This window comes from Myotis nattereri (assembly GCF_964212035.1).
Source record: "Myotis nattereri genome assembly, chromosome: 1".
Taxonomy (NCBI): domain Eukaryota; kingdom Metazoa; phylum Chordata; class Mammalia; order Chiroptera; family Vespertilionidae; genus Myotis; species Myotis nattereri.
The window spans coordinates 89,218,899-89,240,405 of NC_138075.1; the positions used below are offsets into that span (position 1 = coordinate 89,218,899).

The window sequence follows — 21,507 nt, forward strand, 5'->3', positions numbered from 1 at the left end:
GCCTACAGAATTTTGAGTGTGTGTGCTTGAATTATCTGTTACTTCAATTTGAGATATAGGGTTAGCTGTTAACATTAAAAAAGATGTTTTGCATTTTATAGTGCATACTAGCGGCCCGACCACGAAATTTGTGCAAGAGTAGGCCTTCACAGCCCCTGAGGCTGCCTGGATCCCTCCCTCGCAGCGGTGGTGGCTGCCTCCATCCCTCGGCTGCAGCCCTGGTTTCATTTGGAAGGACATCCCCGGATGGACATCCAGAAGGACGTCTGGTCTAATTGCATATTATGCTTTTATTATTATAGATTATAGATTAGAATAAGGTGAAGTTAATTTTTTAAATCTTTATTGTTGAAAATTTTATAGATGTCCACTTTTTTCCTTCCATTTACCCTCTCCACTCCGCTCCCGCCCCCTCCCTAGACCATCACTGTACTATTGTCTGTGTCTATGCCAAGTTCTTTGGTTAATCTCTTCCCACCTCTCCTGCACTCCCCACCCCCACTTCCCTCTGAGATTCCTCAGTCTATTGCATGCTTCCATGTTTCTCTGGATCTATTTTGTTTGTCAGTTTATTGTGTTCATTAAATTCCACATGTAAGTGAGATCATGTGATACTTGTGTTTCTCTGACTGGCTTATTTTGCTTAAGCATAATACTCTCAGGTCCTTTCATGTTGTCTTAAAGCAGTGGTTCTCAACCTTGGTTGCACATTAGAATCACCTGGGAATCTTTTTAAAATCCTGATTTCTGGGCCTCATCCTCCGGAAATTCTGTTTCTTTATTATGGGGTGGGGCCACAACATTAGTAACAAAGAAACAGAATTTCCAGAGGATGAGGCCCAGAAATCAGGATTTTAAAAAGATTCCCAGGTGATTCTAATGTGCAGCCAAGAAGACTATACTTTCAGGGATCATTTCTATAGTTCGTTACTAATGTGCAGCCAAGGTTGAGAATCACTGTCTTAAAGGATAAGAGATCCTCTTTTTACAGCTGCATAGTATTCCATTGTATAAATGTACCACAGCTTTTTTTATCTACTCATCTACTGATGGGCACTTGGGCTGTTTCCAGATCTTAGCTATTGTAAATAGCATTGCTATGAACATAGGAGTGCATATATTCTTTCTGATTGGTGTTTTGGGATTCTGAGGATGTATTCCTAGAAGTAGGATCACTGGGTCAAATGGCAGTTCCATTTTTAATTTTTTAAGGAAACTCCATACTATTTTCCAGTGGCTGCACCAGTCTGCATTCCAACCAGCAGTGTACTAGGGTTCCTTTTTCTCCGCATCCTCACCAGCACTTGTTGATTTGTTGATGGTAGCCATTCTGGCAGGTGTGAAATGATACCACATTGTCATTTTAATTTGCATCTCTCTGATGATCAGTGACTTTGAGCATTTTTTCACATGTCTCTTGGCCATCCAGTATGTCCACTTTAGAGAAGTATCTATTTAGATCCTTGGCCCATTTTTTAAAAAAATACATTTATTGATTTCAAAGAGGAAGGGAGAGGGAGAGACAGAAACATCAGTGATGAGAATCATTGATCGGCTGCCTCCTGCATGCCCCCTACTGGGGATTGAGTCCGCAACCCGGGTACCTGCCCTTGACCGGAATTGAACCTGGGACCCTTCCTTCTGCAGGCCAGTGCTCTACCCATTGAGCCAAACCGGCTAGGGTATTTTACCCCTTTTTTAATTGGATTGTTGGTCTTCCTTTTGTTAAGTTGTATGAGTTCTTTATATATTTTGGAAATTAACCCCTTGTCAGATGTATTATTGGCAAATATGTTCTCCTGTATAGTGGGATCCCTTTTCATTTTGTTGATTGTTTCTTTTGCTGTGCTTTTTAATTGGATGTGGTCCCATTTTGTTTTCCTTTGTTTCTGGGAGATACATTGGCAAACATATTGCTACTAGAGATGTCTGAGATTTTGCTGCTTATGGTTATTTCTAGGATTTTTATGGTTTCATGACTTACATTTAAGTCTTTTATCCATTTTGAATTTATTCTTGTGTATGGTGTAAGTTGATGGTCTAGTTTCATTTTTTTGCATGTAGCTGTCTAATTTTCTCAGCACCGTTTATTGAAGAAACTGTCTAGTCCAGTGTATGCTCTGGCCTCCTTTGTCAAATATTGAGAGCAGTGGCATGAGTGGATTTCTGAGGTCTCTTTTCTGTTCCATTGATCTATATATGCTGTTCTTGTGCCAGTACCAGGCCATTTTGATTACAGTGGCTTTGTAGTATAATTTGATATCTGGCATTGTCATCCCTCCTATTTTGTCTTCTTTCTCAAGAAGAAGCTGCAGCTATTCAAGGTCTTTTTAGTTCCATTAAATTTTTGGAGTGTTTGTTCTAGACCTGTGAAATATGCCATAGGTATTTTAATAGGGATTGTGTTGAATCTATAGATTGTTTTGGGCAGTATGGACATTTTAATGATGTTAATTCTACCAGTGCATAAACACAGTATATTCTTATATTTGTTTGTATTTTCTATTTCTTTTTTCAGTGTCCTATAGTTTTCTGAGTACACGTCTTTTACCTCCTTGATTAAGTTTACTCCAAGGTATATTATTTTTTTTTGTTGCAGTTGTAAATGGGATCCTTTTTTTAGTTTCTCTTTCTGAGAGTTCATTATTGGTACATAAAAATGCCATCGATTTCTGGATGTTAATTTTGTGTCCTGCTACTTTGCCAAATTTATTTATTAGATATAGTAGTTTTTTTGGTGGAGTCTTTAGGGTTTTCTGTTTACAATATCATGTCTCTGCAAATGAAGACGTTTTCACTTCCTTCTTTCCAATTTGGATGCCTTTTATTTTTTCTTCTTGTCTGATTGCTGTGGTTAACTTCTAGTGCTATGTTGAATGAGTGGTGAAAGCAGACATCCCTGCCTTGTTCCTGATCTTCACGGGAAATGGTTTTAGTTTTTGCCCATTGAATATGATGTTGGCTGTAAGTTTGTCATATTTAGCCTTTATTATATATTTTAATAAGGTATGATCCCTCTGTTCCCACTTTGCTGAGAGTTTTTATCAAAAACGGTGTTGGATTTTGTCAAAGGTGGTTAACTTTTCAGAATCTTGTTGGAAATTCTGAGAAGTTATAAGTAATGGCAAATAAATATTACTTGTACAATATCAGTTACCTACGATATTGATTTTCTTTGGTTGTTTTTTCTCTCTTTTTTAAATATATTTTTATTGATTTCAGAGAGGAAGGGAAAGGGAGAGAGATAGAAACATCAATTATGAGAGAGAATCATTGATCAGCTGCCTCCTGCACTCCCCCTACTGGGGATCGAGCCCATAACCCGCCATATGCTCTTTTTTTATATATATATATATTTTTTATTGATTTTTCACAGAGAGGAAGGGAGAGGGATAGAGAGTTAGAAACATCAATGAGAGAGAAACATTGATCAGCTGCCGCCTGCACACCTCCTACTGGGGATGTACCCGCAACCAAGGCACATGCCCTTGACCGGAATCGAACCTGAGACCTTTCAGTCCGCAGGTCGACGCTCTATCCACTGAGCCAAACCGGTCAGGGCGCCATATGCTCTTGACTGGAATTGAACCCAGGACCCTTCAGCTTTCAGGCTGATGCTCTATCCCCTCAGCCAAACCAGCTAGGGCTGGTTGTTTTTTCCATTATAGTTGACATACAATATTAGTGTTAGGAGTAACACATAGTATGATTTTCAAATAATGGAAAATGAATGTTCACTGTACAGTATTAGTTACAGAGGTCATTGATTATCTTTTTGAATTGTCATGTTTTCTTCATTGGTTTATTTTAATGGTCTTTAAGAGAGCTTTGTAAGGCCTTTCTCATGACTTTGGTTCCCTAGTCTTCCTTTTTACCTAAGATCTTAAATACATCATTCATTCATAAAATTCATTTTTACTAAAGGCTTACTATATAAGATTGGGGATAGATAAAGCAGTGAGGTCACAGGAGAGAGCAAAAGAGGCAAAAATACCTGGCCTCATGCAGCTTACATTTCAGTTGGGAAACATAGGCCATAAACAATATAAGTAAATTATGTGTTAGTTGGTACTAGAATAATGAGAAAAAATAAAGGGTCAGAGGTTTTGCAGTTTTAAATGATTAGGGAAGGTCTTATTGAGAAATTGCATCTGGACAGCGATCTGAAGGAGATGAGGGAGGGAGCTATATTGTCAGCCAGGGAAAGAGTATGGCAGCTAGTACTATGGCCCTGAGGTTGAAACATGCAGCATGCACAGCAAAGTCGGTGTGATTACGAGAGAGAGAGAGAGAGAGAGAGAGAGAGAGAGAGAGAGAGAGAGAGAGAGAGAGAGAGAGAGAGAATATGAATGAATTTGGGAGTGCCTTACATTCCATTCATTGTAAGGACTTTCCCTCTGCATGAAATGGGAAGTTGTTGAGGTTTTGAGCAGAATTCTAACACCAGAGTTTTCAGAAACACATCCTTGAAAATTGCAGAGGAAACACTGTATAAATAAATGATATTAAATGTTATTCTCTACTGGAGTGCATGTTATTATAATCAGTCAAATATATTTTAAAATATGCTGCCAATAAGTACTTAGATAAGGAAAAATGTGTTGGGAAACTTCAGAGAAGTATTTTTTATTTTAAATGAGCCAGTCAATATGGGAAGATAGGTTTATTTTTGAGAGTTAACTTATATAGCTTTTTAAAATGGGGGATGATCTGTTATGACATGATTTTTTAAAAAGTTAATTGTGGTGTCATAATTAGAATTATATCACTCCTGGTAACATAGTGGTATAGGAGATGAACTGAAACATCTGGATCTTATTTCTTAACCTGTAGAGTACATGTTTACTTGAGCAATAATAATTTAGTTTTATGAGTATGGGATAAGAAAGAAAAAGTTCTGCGTCTTTTCTATGAAGCAGTTGCTCTTTCAAGTTAAGTAACCATGTAATTGCAAATAATGTATGGTAAGTGCATTTTTTTAAGTTCCATCAAGTGTTGGTAGTAATTTTTTAGGTTCCAAATTATGAAATTTTTCTTCGGTGGAAGGGTAGTGTTTAATGTAGAGTTCAACTTGGAATGTCTTTGCCAGTGATTGGGCCTAGAGTGCATTTTCCCTTTCTTTTTCTTTTGACTCCCCTCTTCTCTCCACTTTCCCTGTGTTGAAGGAGTCAGCTCTTTTTTCTCCTGTTTATCTTATTTTTAATCTCCTGTATAGTGTATAGATAGGATTTAGTTGAGATCATCTTTGTTGACTACATTAGACTAGAGTAGTTTGGAAGAGTTACTAAAATAGTTGTTTTTGAGCAATGAACTTTTCTGCCAAAATTGCTGTATTGGACAATTGATATTTCTTAACCTGGTTCTTTAGAGCTTTTTGCAATCTATATTTTCTTTTAACTGTATAGCCCTCTGTCCTGACCAGAATGTTTTATTTACTGTCCCCCAAATAATACTCAATAATCTTTAAGTACAGTGCATATATAAGTTTTAAGTATGTCCCAGGCTTTTTCCATGTCTCCCTTTCTGGTTGTGCCATTTTACTTTCTTCACATTTCCTTTGTCCTCTTCTCCAGCTATACAAATTCTACCCATATTTCAGAATCAAATTTATATTCAGCCTTTTCTGTGTACTTGATCCTGTTTTTTTCTTCCTTTGAATTTTTACAGAAATAATCAATCATTGGCAGTTGACCATAAACTTTATTGCTAGCTTTGAACTAGTACTTTACTGGTATTAGTCAAGGCTCTCCCCATGGATATGTGTGTATGTCTATACACACATATAAAAAGAAACTTATTATGAGAATTGGCTCATGTGATAATGGAGGCTGACAGTCACAAGATCAACAGGGTGAGTCAACAAGATGGAGACTCAGGCCCTAGCAGGTTTGGCTTATTGGATAGAGTGTCAGCCTGCGGACTGAAGAGTCCCAGATTTGATTCTAGTCAAGGGCACTTGACCAGGTTGCAGGCTCGATCCCTAGTAGGGGGCGTGCAGGAGGCAGCCAATCAATGATTCTCTCTCATCATTGATGTATCTATCTCTCCCTCTCCCTTCCTCTCTGAAAGCAATAAAAATATATTTGAAAAGGGGGGCGGGGGGGAGAGACACAAGATAGAGACAGGAGAGCGAAGTTGAAGCTATAGTTCAGTCTAGAGGCTGGCAGGCTAAGGACCTGAGAAGAGCTGTTTCAGTTTCAGTCTGAAGGCAGGAAAAAGCCAATATCCAGCCCAAAGACAGTCAGGCCAAAGAGATTCTCTTTTAATATTTAATTTCTTTTGCTCTTTATTCATGTGTCTTATCTTGCCAGCTATGAGATAACTTGAGGGCAGGGGCAGCTGTAAATCATATTTGCTTGTTTACCATCCATGAGTCTTTGCATCCTGACTTAATGTGTAGTAGGTACATCTACACACTTTATAAAACCATTAACATTTTAGAGCTGGGAAGAGCCTTGAGGTTATTTTGCTTAGGAGTTGGGGAATCAAGAACAGCTTTAAAATAGGGAGATTAATAATATACCACATTTCCTGATTGTTACAAGAATAAAATTAGATCATGTAATGTGTGTGAAAAGTTTGATTCATTAAATAAAACTTTCGTTTTTTGTGTGTTTTTGTTGTTTTGCTTAGATCGTGAATCAAAATAGTTTGTAGTGTGTGTGTGTGCGCGCGCATTAATCCTCACCCAAGGATATTTCTCCCATTGATTTTTTAGAGAGAGTGGGCGGGAGAAGGAGAGGGAGAAAGAGAAAAACACCAGTGTAAGAGAGACACATTGATTGGTTGCCTCGCCCATCTCGCCCATGCACTCCTGGCCCCTGTTCCAGGGCCAGGGATGAAGCCTGCAACAGAAGTACGTGCCCTTGACCGGAATTAAACATGAGACCCTTCAGTCTATGGGCAGATGCTCTATCCAGGGCAAAATAGTTTTTAAAAAGTCCTTCAGTTTGGTAAATTAAACAGTATTTCCTGGGTGGGGAATTGGCTTTTTTAAAACTTTTTCTTTCTTTTATTTTCTTTCTTCATTTAAAGATGTATGTGATACATCAGTTACTCATACTCACAAGTATGTCCAAAGTGAGAATAGGTTTAATTTGCAGTTATGTCATTGTTTCCTCAAAACATTATCTGACATGTTGAATTTACTGATCCCTATAGGATATTCCAATTACAAGGCATCATAACCAAGTGACAGCTTTAGGTTTGGACCTGACTGTATTGAAGCTGCAGTTTGAGGCTATAGAAATTGAAGTTATAATATCTAAACCCTAGAGTACTTTAATTTTAATTTAAATACTCTTCTTTTGAAGTCTACAGTTGTGGAAACCTGGTAGTGATTCTTTTCAAGTGTTTTTATTTAACTTATTTTTTCTCCCTAGATTTTCTTGTAGTCACATCGTAAAGCCTCCAAGATGGTACTAGCAGACCTTGGAAGAAAAATAACATCAGCATTACGCTCATTGAGCAATGCCACCATTATCAATGAAGAGGTATGTGAAATATATATTATTGCACATCATCTCTACCATTGGGGAGATGGATTATTAATAATCTCTTTGTTTATATTTATCTTGATGTTGATTTAATATGTGTAGATAAAAACCTAAAATGGGTATACTAGTGTTGTTTTTTTATTGAGTTGACTATCTTCCTATTAAAATTTCAACTTTCTTTGAAGAATTACAACAGAACAAAAACCTTAACTTATATGTAAAATGACATTTAATATTCTGAAAATGTCTGCGATTTGGAAATATACTTTTCAAAAATATATATATTTTTATTTATTTTAGAGAGGAAGGGAGAGGGAGAGAGCGGTGGAAACATCAATGATGAGAGAGAATCACTGATCAGCTGCCTCCTGCATACCCCCTACTGGGGATTGAACCTACAACCCACATATATTCCCAGAAATAGAATTGCTGGATCATAAGGCATGTGCCCTGACTGGGAATCGAACCGTGACCTCCTGGTTCATAGGTCAGTGCTCAACCACTGAGCCGCACTGGCTGGGCTGAAAAATAGACTTTTGCTTTGTCTATTGACATAGGCCTAAAATTTCAGTATTCTGCTTCTTTCTTCCTGGCTAGGTATGTTGTACCTGACCTTTTCTCCTCAACTTTTATTTAGCCTTTTTATATAAGGCTAATATTTTCATCTTGGCTGCTTTGATTTATTTTCTCTGAAGTCCTAATGCATTTTTGTGGGGATTAACCCCCCGCCCCCAACCTTTTGAGGTATGGGATGACCCTCCAACCACTAGCCACCTAGCCAGGGCAATTTTTTGGAGATTTTGAAAGCTGACTCCTTATATGGTATCTGAAATACTCTTCTGCCTAGCTTTATTGTGTGAAGATTTTTCTTTTTCCCATTTTTTTCCACACAATGTATGTTAATGGCTTGTCAGTTGAAAAAAGATGATTATAATCCACAGGAATACTTTATATTTTGTGGTACCAGTGGAAAAGTACTGACTTTGGTTTTGGAAGGCCTTGTTTAGTATCCTACTTAGTAGCTATGTGATAGAAATTTGGGCAAGTCAACTTCAGCTTCCTTAATGTGTAAAATGAGAAAATAGTATTTACCTGTGATTGTAAGAATCAAATTAAATAATAGATAAAAAGTATTTTCTAACTTGGAGGTTTGAAAAAAGTTCTAATTTAGAATTTTATATCAACATAATAAGCTAATGGTATTAAATAATTTTAGGACTATCTTTGAGCTGAGCTAGTCCAGCCTCTCATTTAATAACAACAGAAAGTCAGTTTCACATGTTTATTTATTGGAAGAACCAGGATTAAATTCTTTTCTCTAATTCCACATCCAGGACTTTTTTTTTTTAATTGAATTTACTGGGGTGACATTGGTTAATAAAATTATATAGGTTTCAAATATACAGTTTTACAGTACATCAGCTGTATATTGCATTGTGTCATCATCTCCTTAAGTCAAGTCTTCCATTACCATTTATTGCCCTTTTATCCTCAGCTACCTCTCCCCAATCCCTTTTCCACTGGTAATTACTTGTTGTCTGTGTTTATGAGGTGTGTTTTTTTTTTCTTTGCTTGCTCCCTTCACCTGTTCCCCCAAGCCCTCAACCCCCTTCCCCTCTGACAGCTGTCAGTCTGTTCTCTGTATCTATGAGTCTGTTTCTATTTTGTTTGTTAGTTTTGTTATTTAGATTCCACATATAAGTAAAATCATATGGTACTTGTCTTTCTCTGGCTGGCTTATTTCACTTAGCATAATGTTCTCCAAGTCCATCCATGATATCACAAAAGGTAAGATTTCCTGTTTTTTTAATAGTATGGCCGAGTAGAATTCTATTCTGTAGATGTGCCACAGCTTTTATCCACTCATCTATTAATGGGCACTTGGACTACTTCCAAATCTTAAATAGCCAAGAATCAGTTTTTCAGGTTTCTCCAGATATATTCCCAGAAGTGGAATTGCTGGGTCATAAGGCAGTTTCATTTTTAAATTTTTTTTTATTGTTGACACTATTACAGATGTCCTCCATTTCCCCCCCCTTTGCCACATCCACCCAGCCCCTGGTCCCCCCTCCTCTGACCTTTAGCACACTGTTGTCTATGTCCATGGACTACATATATATATATATATATATATATATATATATATATATATATATATATATATACATACTAGGGGCCCGGTGCACGAAATTCGTGCACTGGGTGTGTGTGTCGGGGGGGGGGGGAGTGTCCCTCAGCCCAGCCTATCCCCTCTCACATACTGGGAGCCCTCAGGCGTTGACCCCCATCACCCTCCAGTCGCAGGATCGGCCCCTTGCCCAGGCCTGATGCCTCTGACAGAGGTGTCAGGCCTGGGCAGGGGACCCTCATTTCCTCCCCCCATCACTGGTTCTGCCCCCAGCCCAGGCCTGAGGCCTCTGGCGGAGGCGTCAGGCCTGGGCAGGGGGCCCCCAGACCCCTCGATTGCTGGCTCTGCCCCTTGCCCAGGCCTGATGCCTCAGCCAAAGGCGTAGACCCCCATCACCCTCCGATCGCCTGATCGGCCCCTTGCCCAGGCCTGACGCCTCCGCCAGAGGTGTCAGGCTTGGACAGGGGACCCCCATCTCCCCCCGATCACTGGCTCTGGCCCCTGCCCAGGCCTGAGGCCTCTGGCCCAGGAATCATGCCTGGGCAGGGGACCCCCATCTCCCTCTGATCGCTTGCTCCACCCCCCGCCCAAGCCTGACGCCTCTTACCCAGGCTTCAGGCCTGGGCAAGGGGACCATCATATCCCCCCAACCCCCGGCTCCACCCCCCGCCCAGGCCTGATGCCTTGGCCAGAGGAGTTGACCCTCATCACCCTCCAATCACCAATCACCGGATCAGCCCCTTGACCAGGCCTGAGGCCTCCGGCAGAGGTGTCAGGCCTGGTCAGGGGACCCCCAGCTCCCCGCAGTTGCAGGCTCCGCCCCTGCCCAGGCCTAATGCCTCTGGCCTAGGCGTCCGGCCCAGGCAGCGGGGACCTGCAGTGGCAGCGGGGGGCGCCGCGATCGTGGGCTTTGCTTTAGGCCCAGGCAAGGGACCCTCAGCTCCTGGGACTGCCAGCTTCGACCGTGCCCAGCTCCCATCGCTGGCTCCACCCCTACTTCCTGCTATCAGTGGCCAGGGCGGAAAAGGCACCTGATTCTCCAATCATGGCTGGGGGGGCAGAGCAAAGGCGGCCCCAGGGCCGCCTTTGCCCTGCCCCCCAGCTCTTAGCTCCCCCCTGGGTTTCCGATCACTGTCAGTGGCAGGGGGCTTCTTCCTGCTTTCCCTTTCGCCTCCCTGCATTGTGCCTACATATGCAAATTAGCCGCCATCTTGTTGGCAGTTAACTGCCAATCTTAGTTGGCAGTTAATTTGCATATAGCCCTGATTAGCCAATGAAAAGGGTAGCGCCGTACGCCAATTACCATTTTTCTCTTTTATTAGTGTAGATTCTTTGGCTAATCTCTTCACATTCTTTTATCCAGACCCCTCCCAATCCCCTCCCCTCTGACATTTGTCAGTCTGTTCCATGTATCCATGCCTCTGGTTGTATTTTGTTTGTCAGTTTATTTTGTTCATTAGAGTCCACATATTAATGAGATCACATGGTATTTATCTTTCTCTGACTGGCATATTTGACTTAGCATAATAATCTGCAGATCTATCCATGCTGTCACAAAGGGTAAAAGGTCCTTTTTTACAGCTGCATAGTATTCCATTGTGTAAATATACCACAGCTTTTTAATCCACTCATCTACTGATGGTCACTTGAGCTGTTTTCATATCTTAGCTATTGTAAATAACGCTGCTATGAACATAGGGGTGCATATATTCTTTTTTTAAGAAAAACAGGCCTCATTTTTTAAAAAAAATATATAATTTATTGATTTCAGAGAGGAAGGGAGAGGGAGAGATAGAAACATCAGTGATGAGAGAAAATCATTGATCGGCTGCCTCCTACACACCCCCCACCAGGGATTGAGCCCACAACCTGGGCACGTGCCTTTGACTGGAATCGAACCCAGGACCCTTCAGTGTGCAGGCCAACGCTCGCTCTATCCACTGAGCCAAACCAGCCAGGGCTGCATATAGTTTTTCTGATTGGTGCTTCAGGATTCTTAGGATGTATTCCCAGAAATAGGATTGCTGGGTCAAATGGCAGTTCCATTTTTAATTTTTTGAGATAGCTCTATGTGCTTTCCACAGTGGTTGCACCAGCCTGCATTTCCACGAACAGTGCATGAGGGTTCCCTTTTCTCCACATCCTCACCAACACTTGCTGTTTGTTGATTTATTGATGTTAGCCATTCTGACAAGTGTAAGATAATATCTCATTGTAGTTTTAATTTGCATTTCTCTGATGATTGGTGACATTGAACATCTTTTCATATGTCTGTTGCCCATCTATCTGTATATTCTCTTTGGAGAAGTATCTGTTCAGGTCCTTTGCCCATTTTTTAATTGGATTGTTTGGGTTTGTGTGGGGGGCTTTTTTGGTGTTGAGTTTTATAAGTTCTTTATATATTTTGAATATGAACCCCTTATCTCATGTATCACTGGTGAACATGTTCTCCCATTCAGTGGATTGTCTTTTCATTCTGTCAGTGTTTTCCTTTGCTGTGCAAAACCTTTTTAGTTTAATGTAGTCTCATTTGTTTATTTTTTCTTTTGTTTCCCTTGCCCAAGGGGTTATAACAGAAAAAATACTGCTAAGAGAAATGTCCAAGATTTTACTGCCTAAGATTTCTTATCTTTAATCCATTTTGAGTTTATTGTAGTGTATGATATAAAACAGGTGGTCTGATTTCATTTTTTTTTTTTGCACATATCTGTCCACTTTCCCCAACACCTTTTATTGAGTAGACTATCTCTACCCCATTGTATGCTCTTGCTTCCTTTGTCAAATATTAATTGACCATAAAGGCATGGGTTTGTTTCTCTATTCTTCCATTGATCTATATGCCTGTTTTTAAGCCAGTACCATGCTGTTTTGATTACTATGGCCTTGTAGTGTAGTTTGAAATTAGGTGAGCATGATGCCTCCAACTTTATTCTTCTTTCTCAAGATTCTGTGGCTATTCCGGGTCTTTTGTGGTTCCATATACATTTTTGGAATATTTGTTCTAAGTTCAGTGAACTATGCCATTGGTATCTTGATAGGAATTGTGTTGAATATATTGATTGCTTTGGGTAGTATGGATATTTTAATGATGTTAATTCTTCCTATCCATGAACACGGTATATACTTCCACTTATTTGTCTCTTCTTCAATTTCTTTCTTCAGTGTCTTATAATTTTCCAATTATAGGTCTTTTAATCCTTGGTTAAATTTATTTCTAGGTATTTTATTCTATTTTTTGAATGGGTTTATTTTCTTAGTTTCCCTTTCTGATAGTTCATTATTGGTGTATAAAAATGCATCTGATTTCAGGTATTATGTATTCTGCTACTTTACTGAATTCATTTATTAGTTCTAGTAATTTTTTGGTGGGATCGTTAGGGTTCCCTAAATATAGTATCATATCATCTGCAAATAGTGACAGCTTTACTTCTTTTTTAAAAAAATAATTTTTATTTATTATATTAATCTCACCCAAGGATATTTTTTCCATTGGTTTTTAGAGAGAGTGAAAGGGAGGGGAGGAGTAGAAGAGAGAGAGAGAGAGAGAGCAAGAGAGAGAAACATTTATGTGAGAGAGAGACATTGATTTGTTGCCTCCTGCATGTGTCCCAACCAGGGCCAGGAATCGAAACTGCAGCCCAGGTATGTGCCCTTAATCGGATATCGAACCTACAACCCTTCCATGTGTGGGTCGATGTTCTAACCACTGCCAGGGCAACAGTTTTACTTCTTCCTTTCCAATTTCAGTGCCTTTTATTTCTTCTTCTTATCTGATTGCTGTGGCTAGAACTTCCAGTGCTATGTTGAATAAGAGTGATAAAAGTGGGCATCCCTGTCTTGTTCCCAATCTTAAGGGAAACGCTTGTAGTTTTTGCCCATTGAGCATGATGTTGGCTCTGGGTTTGTCATCTATAGCCTTTATTATGTTGAGGAATGTTCCCTCTACTTCTACTTTGCTGAGAGTTTTTATCATAAATAGGTGCTGACTTTATCAAATGCTTTTTCTGCATCTATTGATATGATCATGAGGTTTTTATCCTTCATTTGCAGATATTATGCCAACCTTGCATCCCAACTTGACCATTATGTGTGACCTTTTTAATGTATTACTGTATCTGGTTTGCTAATCTGGTTTTTGAAATTAGGATAATGCTGGTCTCATAAAATGAGCTTAGGAGTCTTCCCTCCTCTTGAATTTTTTGGAATAGTTTGAGAAGGATAGGTGTTAGTTCTTTGAATATTTGGTAAGATTCATCTGTGAAGCCATCCGGTCCAGGGCTTTTGTTTGTTGAGAGTTTTTTTTTTTAATTACTGCTTTAATTTTTCTAGTTATAATCTGTCTGAGATTTTCTGATTTATCCTGATTCAGTTTTAGAAGAATGTATGTTTTTAGCAATTTATCCATTTCATCCAGATTTTCCAAATTGTTGGCATATAGTTTTTCATAATATTTTCTTACAGTTCCTTGTATTTCTTTGGTGTCAGTTGTTACTTCTCCTGCTTCATTTCTGATTTTATTCATTGGGGTCCTCTTTCTTTTTTCCCCTGATGAGTTTGGTTAAAAGTTTGTCAATCTTATTCATCTTTCCAAAGAACCAGCTCTTGGTTTCATTGATCTTTGGTATTATTTCTTTATACTCTGTTTTGTTATTTCTGCTCTTATTTTTATTATTTTCTTCCTTATATTCACTTTGGGCTTTGTTTGTTATTCTTTTTCAAGTGCCCTTAAATGTAAAGTTAGATTGGGTTTTTTTGACATTTTTCTTGTTTCTTGAGGTAGGTCTGTAATGCTATGAATTTCCCTATTAGAACTGCTTTTGCTGTGTCCTGTAGATTTGGGGTTGTTGTGTTCTCATTTTCATTTATTCCAAGGTATATTTTTATTTCTTCCTTGAGCTCATTGTTAACCCATTCTTGTTTAGTAACATGTTATTTAGCCTCCATGTCTTTGTGTTTTGCAGTCTTTATCTTGTGATTGGTTTCTAGTTTCATATCATTATGGTCAGTGAAAATGTTTGATATGATTTCGGTCTTCATAAATTTTTTTGAGACTTGATTTATGTACTGACATGTGGTCTGTCCTAGAAAATGTACTTGAAAAGAATATATCCTGCTGTTTTGGGGTGCAATGCCCTGAGTTTATAATTAAATCCATCTGATCTACTGTGTTATTTAAAGCCACTATTTTTTATTTATTTTCTGTCTGGAAGACAGAAATGTCAATAGGGTATTAAAATCCCCTACTATGACTATTGCTATCAATCTCTCCCTTTATGTCCATTGAGATTTGCTGTACATATTTAGGTGCTCCAATGTTGGGCACACAAATGTTTACAAGGGTTATATCCCTGCCCTCATGGAATTTACCTTCTAGTGTGTAAACACTTATTTACATGAGCAGCAAAAGCCTCATCTTTTCTTTTAGCGTGTGTGTTAATCCTCACCTGAGGACATTTTTTTCATTGATTTTTTAGGAGGGCGAGAGGGGGATAGGGAGGGAGGAAGAAAAAGAGAGAGAAAATAACATCAATGTGAGAGAGACATATCTATTGGTTGCCTCCCGTATGTGCTCTTGACTGGGCATTAAAACCTGGACCCTTCAATGTGCGGGCCAGCACTCTTTTTTTTTTTTTAATATTTTTATTGATTTTTTACAGAGAGGAAGGGAGAGAGATAGAGAGTCAGAAACATCGATGAGAGAGAAACATCGATCAGCTGCCTCCCGCACATCTCCCACTGGGGATGTGCCCGCAACCCAGGCACACGCCCTTGACCGGAATCGAACCTGGGATCTTTGAGTCCGCAGGCCGACGCTCTATCCACTGAGCCAAACCGGTTTCGGCAGCACTCTTAACCATTGAGCAACACCATCAGTTCTTAAGACTTTTTAGTTTGTGATCTTTTAATCGTGATGCCTTGCCACTCAACTAGTATGTGATGATAGTAAGTTGTTAGTGGAGGATCATTTTCTTTTGTTACATTTTTCTCCATGGTAGTCCAGTTAAGTAGATATTGTGAATATAAAGTGTTGTGTATCAGCAAATAGGAGGTGTTCAGTGACATAGAAAACTTACTGGCAACACTATTGTGTAGTAACTTTCTTTGGCTTATATGTTGTCTTTATTATTACTTTAATATCAGAATAAAATTTTAATTAATACTTAATTGAATAAAACTAAATAGAATGTATTTTTTGACAAAATGACTAGACATTTTATAAGATGATATCTCTAAGGCTAACAAAACTTTTTGTTTCCCCAATAGTGTAATATTGTTTTTATTTAGCTATGGTAGTTTATGATGACTTATCAACCATTGTTTTTATATGATTGAAATGGAAATAATACACTGAGCATTTTCAATTTGTATTTATTTGCAGGTATTAAATGCTATGCTAAAAGAAGTATGCACAGCATTATTGGAAGCAGATGTTAATATTAAACTAGTGAAGCAACTCAGAGAAAATGTAAAGTAAGTTCAATTAACTAGGTAATAAAACAGGCAAAACTAAATTTAGTTTTCCGGGATGAAGAGCTAACTAGAAAAGTTCTGTATCATGAAAAGTTTCTGCTGTACAGCACTGGAAAAGAATAGAACTCATATGTGAGAAGATTACGTGTATAGTATGTTTTCATAATGATTGTTCAAAGAATAAATTACGTGTGGCTTTCATTTAATTATGGAATTCTTTCCATTTTACTACTGTCTTTGGATGGATTCAATCATATACTGTATAGTATTTTAATATAAAAACCTTTTAACAATTCAGATTCTTTATAGAAAATTGGTGCCATTTTATCCTCTTCAGGCTTAAGATAGCATTAATCAGTCTCCTTCATTATTGGAGAACTAGAGGCCTGGTGCACGAAATTTGTGCACAGGGCCAGGGGTGGGAAGTCCCTCAGGCCGGCCTGCACCCTCTCGAAATCTGGGACCCCTTGAGGAATGTCCGACTGCCAGTCGGACATCCCTCTCACAATCCAGGACCACTGGCTCCTAACTACTCGCCCGCCTGCCCACCTGATCGCCCCTAACCATTCTGCCTGCCTGCCTGATTGCCCCTAACCGCTCGCCTGCCTGCCAGATTGCCCCTAACCGCTCGCCTGCCTGCCTCATTGCCCCTAACCGCTTGCCTGCCTGATCACCCCTAACCACTCTGCCTGCCTGCCTGGTCGCCCCTAGTTGCCTCTGCCTCGGCCCCTGCTGCCGAGGCTTCATCCAGGAGGACGTCCAGAAGATCGTTCGGCTGTCCGGTCTAATTAGCATATTACACTCTTATTATTATAGATTGTCTTTTATTTCCCTTTTGGTTTCTTTGTCCAAATTTGAATGAAGTAGAAATGTATCTGGTCTCAGTTATTGTGTTCACAGGGAGGGTCACTGGCTGGAGTAGGGCACACAGAATAATGTAAGGAACTCAGTTAACTGCTTGCATCCTAGCCCTTGTTATGCACAGGTCATCCTCTTTTTCATGTTACCAGTTTGAGTAATAAATGTAGTACTACTAGCATTTAAGTATGTAGAACTAGAGAAGTAGTCTTATTTTCTGCTAGGTTTAAATATATCTGAGGTATATATGCTGCAAGAAAAATAAATAAAATTAATACTCTGCAGTGATATGAAGACAAACTAATATTTAAATTTTTTTTAAAAGCCTTCCAAAACTAACCAATGTCTTACATCTAATATTTCATGGTACATTCTGGTACATTCTTTATAGTGTAGGCTTTTGAATCTGTAGTAATTATATGCATGTTAATTTGAAGGCTATTAATATGAATAATTAAATATTTTTACATTCTTTGGGAGAGGAGCTTCTTTTTTTAGTGTCTTAACTGGTTCTTCTTCCTCCTACCCCCAAATACCATCATCATGAAGGTCTGCTATTGATCTTGAAGAGATGGCATCTGGTCTTAACAAAAGAAAAATGATTCAGCATGCTGTATTTAAAGAACTTGTGAAGGTAAAAAGTATATCAAGCTTCTGCTATGATTCTCTATAGACTCAAAGGGTAAAAATACCTTAGCACTACAAACAGGAATACTATTTTAGAATACTTTTTTATATTTTTATAGACTGTTAATCTATATTAGAAGTATTGAGGATTATTAACTTTTCTAAAATGGCCTAATTTTATTATAGACTTTTCTAAATACAAAATTCTGATTACAGATATGAAGTCCAGTACTATTCCTGCAAAAAAATGCCAAAGTCATGTTTTGCCTATTTGCAGGTCCTACTTTTGTACAGAAAATCACTCTGGGCAAGTGTTCTTTTCTACACTCTTCATTGTGTACAGTATTCTCTTTGAAAAGGCCAAATATCCCAACTCTTGCCTAGATATGAGCAATTTTGGTTTAACAAAGTTTCATTTTGCACGAGTAAATATAACCTTACCCTGCCTCACCTTAGAACTGATACTGTTGCTGCTGTCATGAAAATTACAGTGAAATCTTTAGAGTTTTAATAAATACGTATGCAATCTAATGGTGGGGAGAGGGGAAGGAGAAGGAACTAAAGCCTCTTTTTTTTCTTTCTTTTTCTTTTTAAAGAGCAACAGATGTCTGCTAGTGGTCTCCTGGTATTTTTCTCTATGTTGTGTGATTTGTTTGAACTACTCCTTTGGTTCCTGCAGAGCTGATTAGTACTTAGAGAAAGTCTAGTTATCTCAGATGGCTATGTCATTTCAGTTTAGTTCTGTAGACTAATTAATAAAAAAGGAAATTCAGAGGAAAGCAATCAGAGATTTATCCAGTCATACTTCTCAGTTGCAGTTGAGTCATACTTCTCAGTTGCAGTTGCAACTAGTTGGTGGCAGACCTAGGTCTGATCTCCAAATTCCTTGTGCAGTGCTGCTCACATTATTTCCAGATTGCTTTTCATCTAACACCTGAGATGAGCACAGGATGAGTGAAAATTGTTAATTTTAGGGGTTGGCTTCTATAGGCGATTCCGGAGCATCAAGTGCTTTGTTAAAAAGCGTTTATTGAGTATCTGCCTTATTCTAGGCAGTATGCTAAATGCCGCTGATAACAGAAATGAGCAAGACTGGTGCTTATATTTAGAAGCTTATGGTCCAGAGCAGTGGTGTTCAAAGTAAGGTCAAACTGTTTTCACAGTAACATGAAAACATTATTTGCCTTTTTTGTCTCTTTTACTGTGTTGGTATTTGCACTGATGGTGCAAAAGGACTTGTGAGTAAAACTCCCCAGCACAAATCAAAGCAATGGCACCAAACTATACTGGTAGACATTGTACTCTTTACTACCACACACTTGCAATAAATAAATAAATTGCCAGTTTCACTTAAGAATGTCCTTGATGGAGCAATAGAAATTATTAGTTGTACTAAATCTTGATCCTTGAGTATACACACGTCTTTATAAGATTTTGTGTGATGAAATGGGAAATATGCAGAAAGCCCTTTTGCTGCATACTGAAATTTGATGGTTAACTTGAGGAATGCACAAGTGTGGTTGTTTGATTGTAAGCCACTTTTTTTCTACATCACCATTTTTTAAAGATTATTTTTATTTTTTAAAATATATTTTATTGATTTTTTTAGAGAGAGGAAGGGAGAGGGATAGGGAGTTAGAAACATCAATGAGAGAAACATCGATCAGCTGCCTCCTGCACACCCCCTACTGGGGATGTGCCCGCAACCAAGGTACATGCCCTTGACCTGAATCAAACCTGGGACCCTTCAGTCCGCAGGCCGACGCTGTATCCACTGAGCCAAACCGGTCAGGGCTACATCACCATTTTTATGTGAATGTACAACAAATAGATAGTCTGGTTATTCAGACTTGGGTATTTGGCAAATATTTTCTCCAAAGTAAATAAAGTAAGCCTGGCACTTGAAGGTAAATAACTAACAATATTGTGGCCAGCGATAAAATTCAAGTTTTCAAGTGAAAACTAAAAACTTGTATCTCTACCTTAAGTTTGACAGTGTTCCAATATTTACTTTTCTGATGATATCAGTATTGATATTAATAAATAAAATTATTTGATGTTGTATAGTGAATGTGAATCCCAATATTTTCAAAATGACTAATGTACGATATTAGAAAATCATGTAACATGTAAGATCCATGCAAAGTGCAAGATATAATAACAGATTTTAATGTAATAGAGCAGCAATTTTCAACTGCAGTGGCACACTGGTGGGCTGCAAGAATTTTTAAAACATTCAATATCTGACTGTTTAGTCAGGGGCACTGACCTCTTTTCCCTTAGGTTATAATATTAAAAAAATGACAAAAGCCAGCACAACAACAGCTGTCTGGTGTGAATGAATCAAAATTATACCTATTTTTTTTTTGTCAGATCAGCAAAAAGTACAGTATATATTTTGGTATGCCACAGAATTTTAGTAATTAGTTTATGTGTGTCATGAGATGAAAAAGGTTGAAAGTCACTGTAATAGAGTATGAAAGTTAATAGGAAAAAAAAGAAAGTTAATAGGGTTTCATATTCTACATTGCACTAACCTTTACAAACTATGATTATAAAGGAGTCCTGAAACTAAAAATTTCAATACTATTATTGTAGAGTGCAGCTGGAAGAATAGATTTATAAAATAATAATTCAGTAAAATGCATATGTTCCAAATAGTAGGTTCATAGAGAGCTCATTTGGCCATGAGATATAGAGAATGGAGGTAAATGTAAGGTGGCATCAGTTTTCTAAAAGGAGTGGATTTATATTTAAGATAGATTTTGCCTATTTCATAAGTTCACTTAATAAGGCTAGGCAAATGTGTATTCTTTTCCTCCTTTCTCTACAACGTGGCTTTCCTCCAAATTCAAGTATAATATGGATTATGTGACTTTTATGGTATCCTTTAGCATGAGTTTGGCAAACTTACTCCTAAAGACTGAATAGTTTCGGCTTCGTGAGCCATATGGTTTCTGTTGCAACTACTCAGCTCTGCTGTTGTAGCACAAAAGCAGTAAGTGAATGGGTGTGGTAATGTTTCATTAAGCTTTTTATACACATACAGTAGTTTGTCAATTTCTGATCTAGGACATTAATTACTATTATGTTTTTATTATTATACTAGAGGCCTGGTGTACGAAATTCGTGCGCTCGGGGATTGGGTTCCTCAGCCCAGATTGTGAGAGGGCGCAGGCCAGGCCAAGGGACCCCACCAGTGCACGAGTGGGGTTGGAGAGGGACATGGGAGGTTGGCCAGCCCAGGAGGGACCGAGGGAGGGCTCTAGGGAGTGTCTGGCCCCTCTCACTCAGTCCTGATTGGCTGGACCCCAGCAGCAAGCTAACCTACCAGATGGAGCATCTGCCCCCTGATGGTCAGTGCACGTCATAGCGAGCAGTTGAGCGGCCTTAGCATATAACACTTTGATTGGTTGAACAGACGACCAGACACTTAACATATTAGGCTTTTTTTAAAAAATATATTTTATTGATTTTTTACAGAGAGGAATGGAGAGGGATAGAGAGTTAGAAAAATCAACGAGAGAGAAACATCGATCAGCTGCCTCCTGCACACTCCCCACTGGGGATGTGCCTGCAACCAAGGTACATGCCCTTGACCGGAATCAAACCTGGGACTCTTCAGTCCGCAGGCCGACGCTCCATCCACTGAGCCAAACTGGTTAGGCTCATATTAGGCTTTTATTATATAGGACAGAGATCCATGTTTTAAGCTCCAAACAACTGACTTGCAAATGAATTAGTTTTTTTTCCAATGAACTTTAAAAATACCTCATGCTTGTTAGTTTGGGGACTATTCATGTATGAACCTTAATTTTCCACATTATTTTTTATTAACCCTCTAAATATAATTAATTTATAGAACAGTAGATCTTTGGTGTTGGAAAATTTGACATTTGACTGACTTGGAACGTCTTTCACGTAATT

The 21,507-nt window shown here is 38.7% G+C and overlaps 1 protein-coding gene across 1 annotated transcript in view; it reads left to right on the top strand.

Moving 5' to 3' along the window:
- Nucleotides 1–21,507, top strand: part of SRP54 (signal recognition particle 54) — a 57,892-nt gene that overhangs the window by 10,124 nt on the left and 26,261 nt on the right. The window contains exons 2-4 of the mRNA XM_081090124.1: nucleotides 7,383–7,493; nucleotides 16,004–16,095; nucleotides 17,503–17,587. Of these exons, the coding sequence (XP_080946250.1) occupies nucleotides 7,416–7,493; nucleotides 16,004–16,095; nucleotides 17,503–17,587 (255 nt within the window). The 5' untranslated portion in view covers nucleotides 7,383–7,415. The remainder of the gene's footprint in view (nucleotides 1–7,382; nucleotides 7,494–16,003; nucleotides 16,096–17,502; nucleotides 17,588–21,507) is intronic.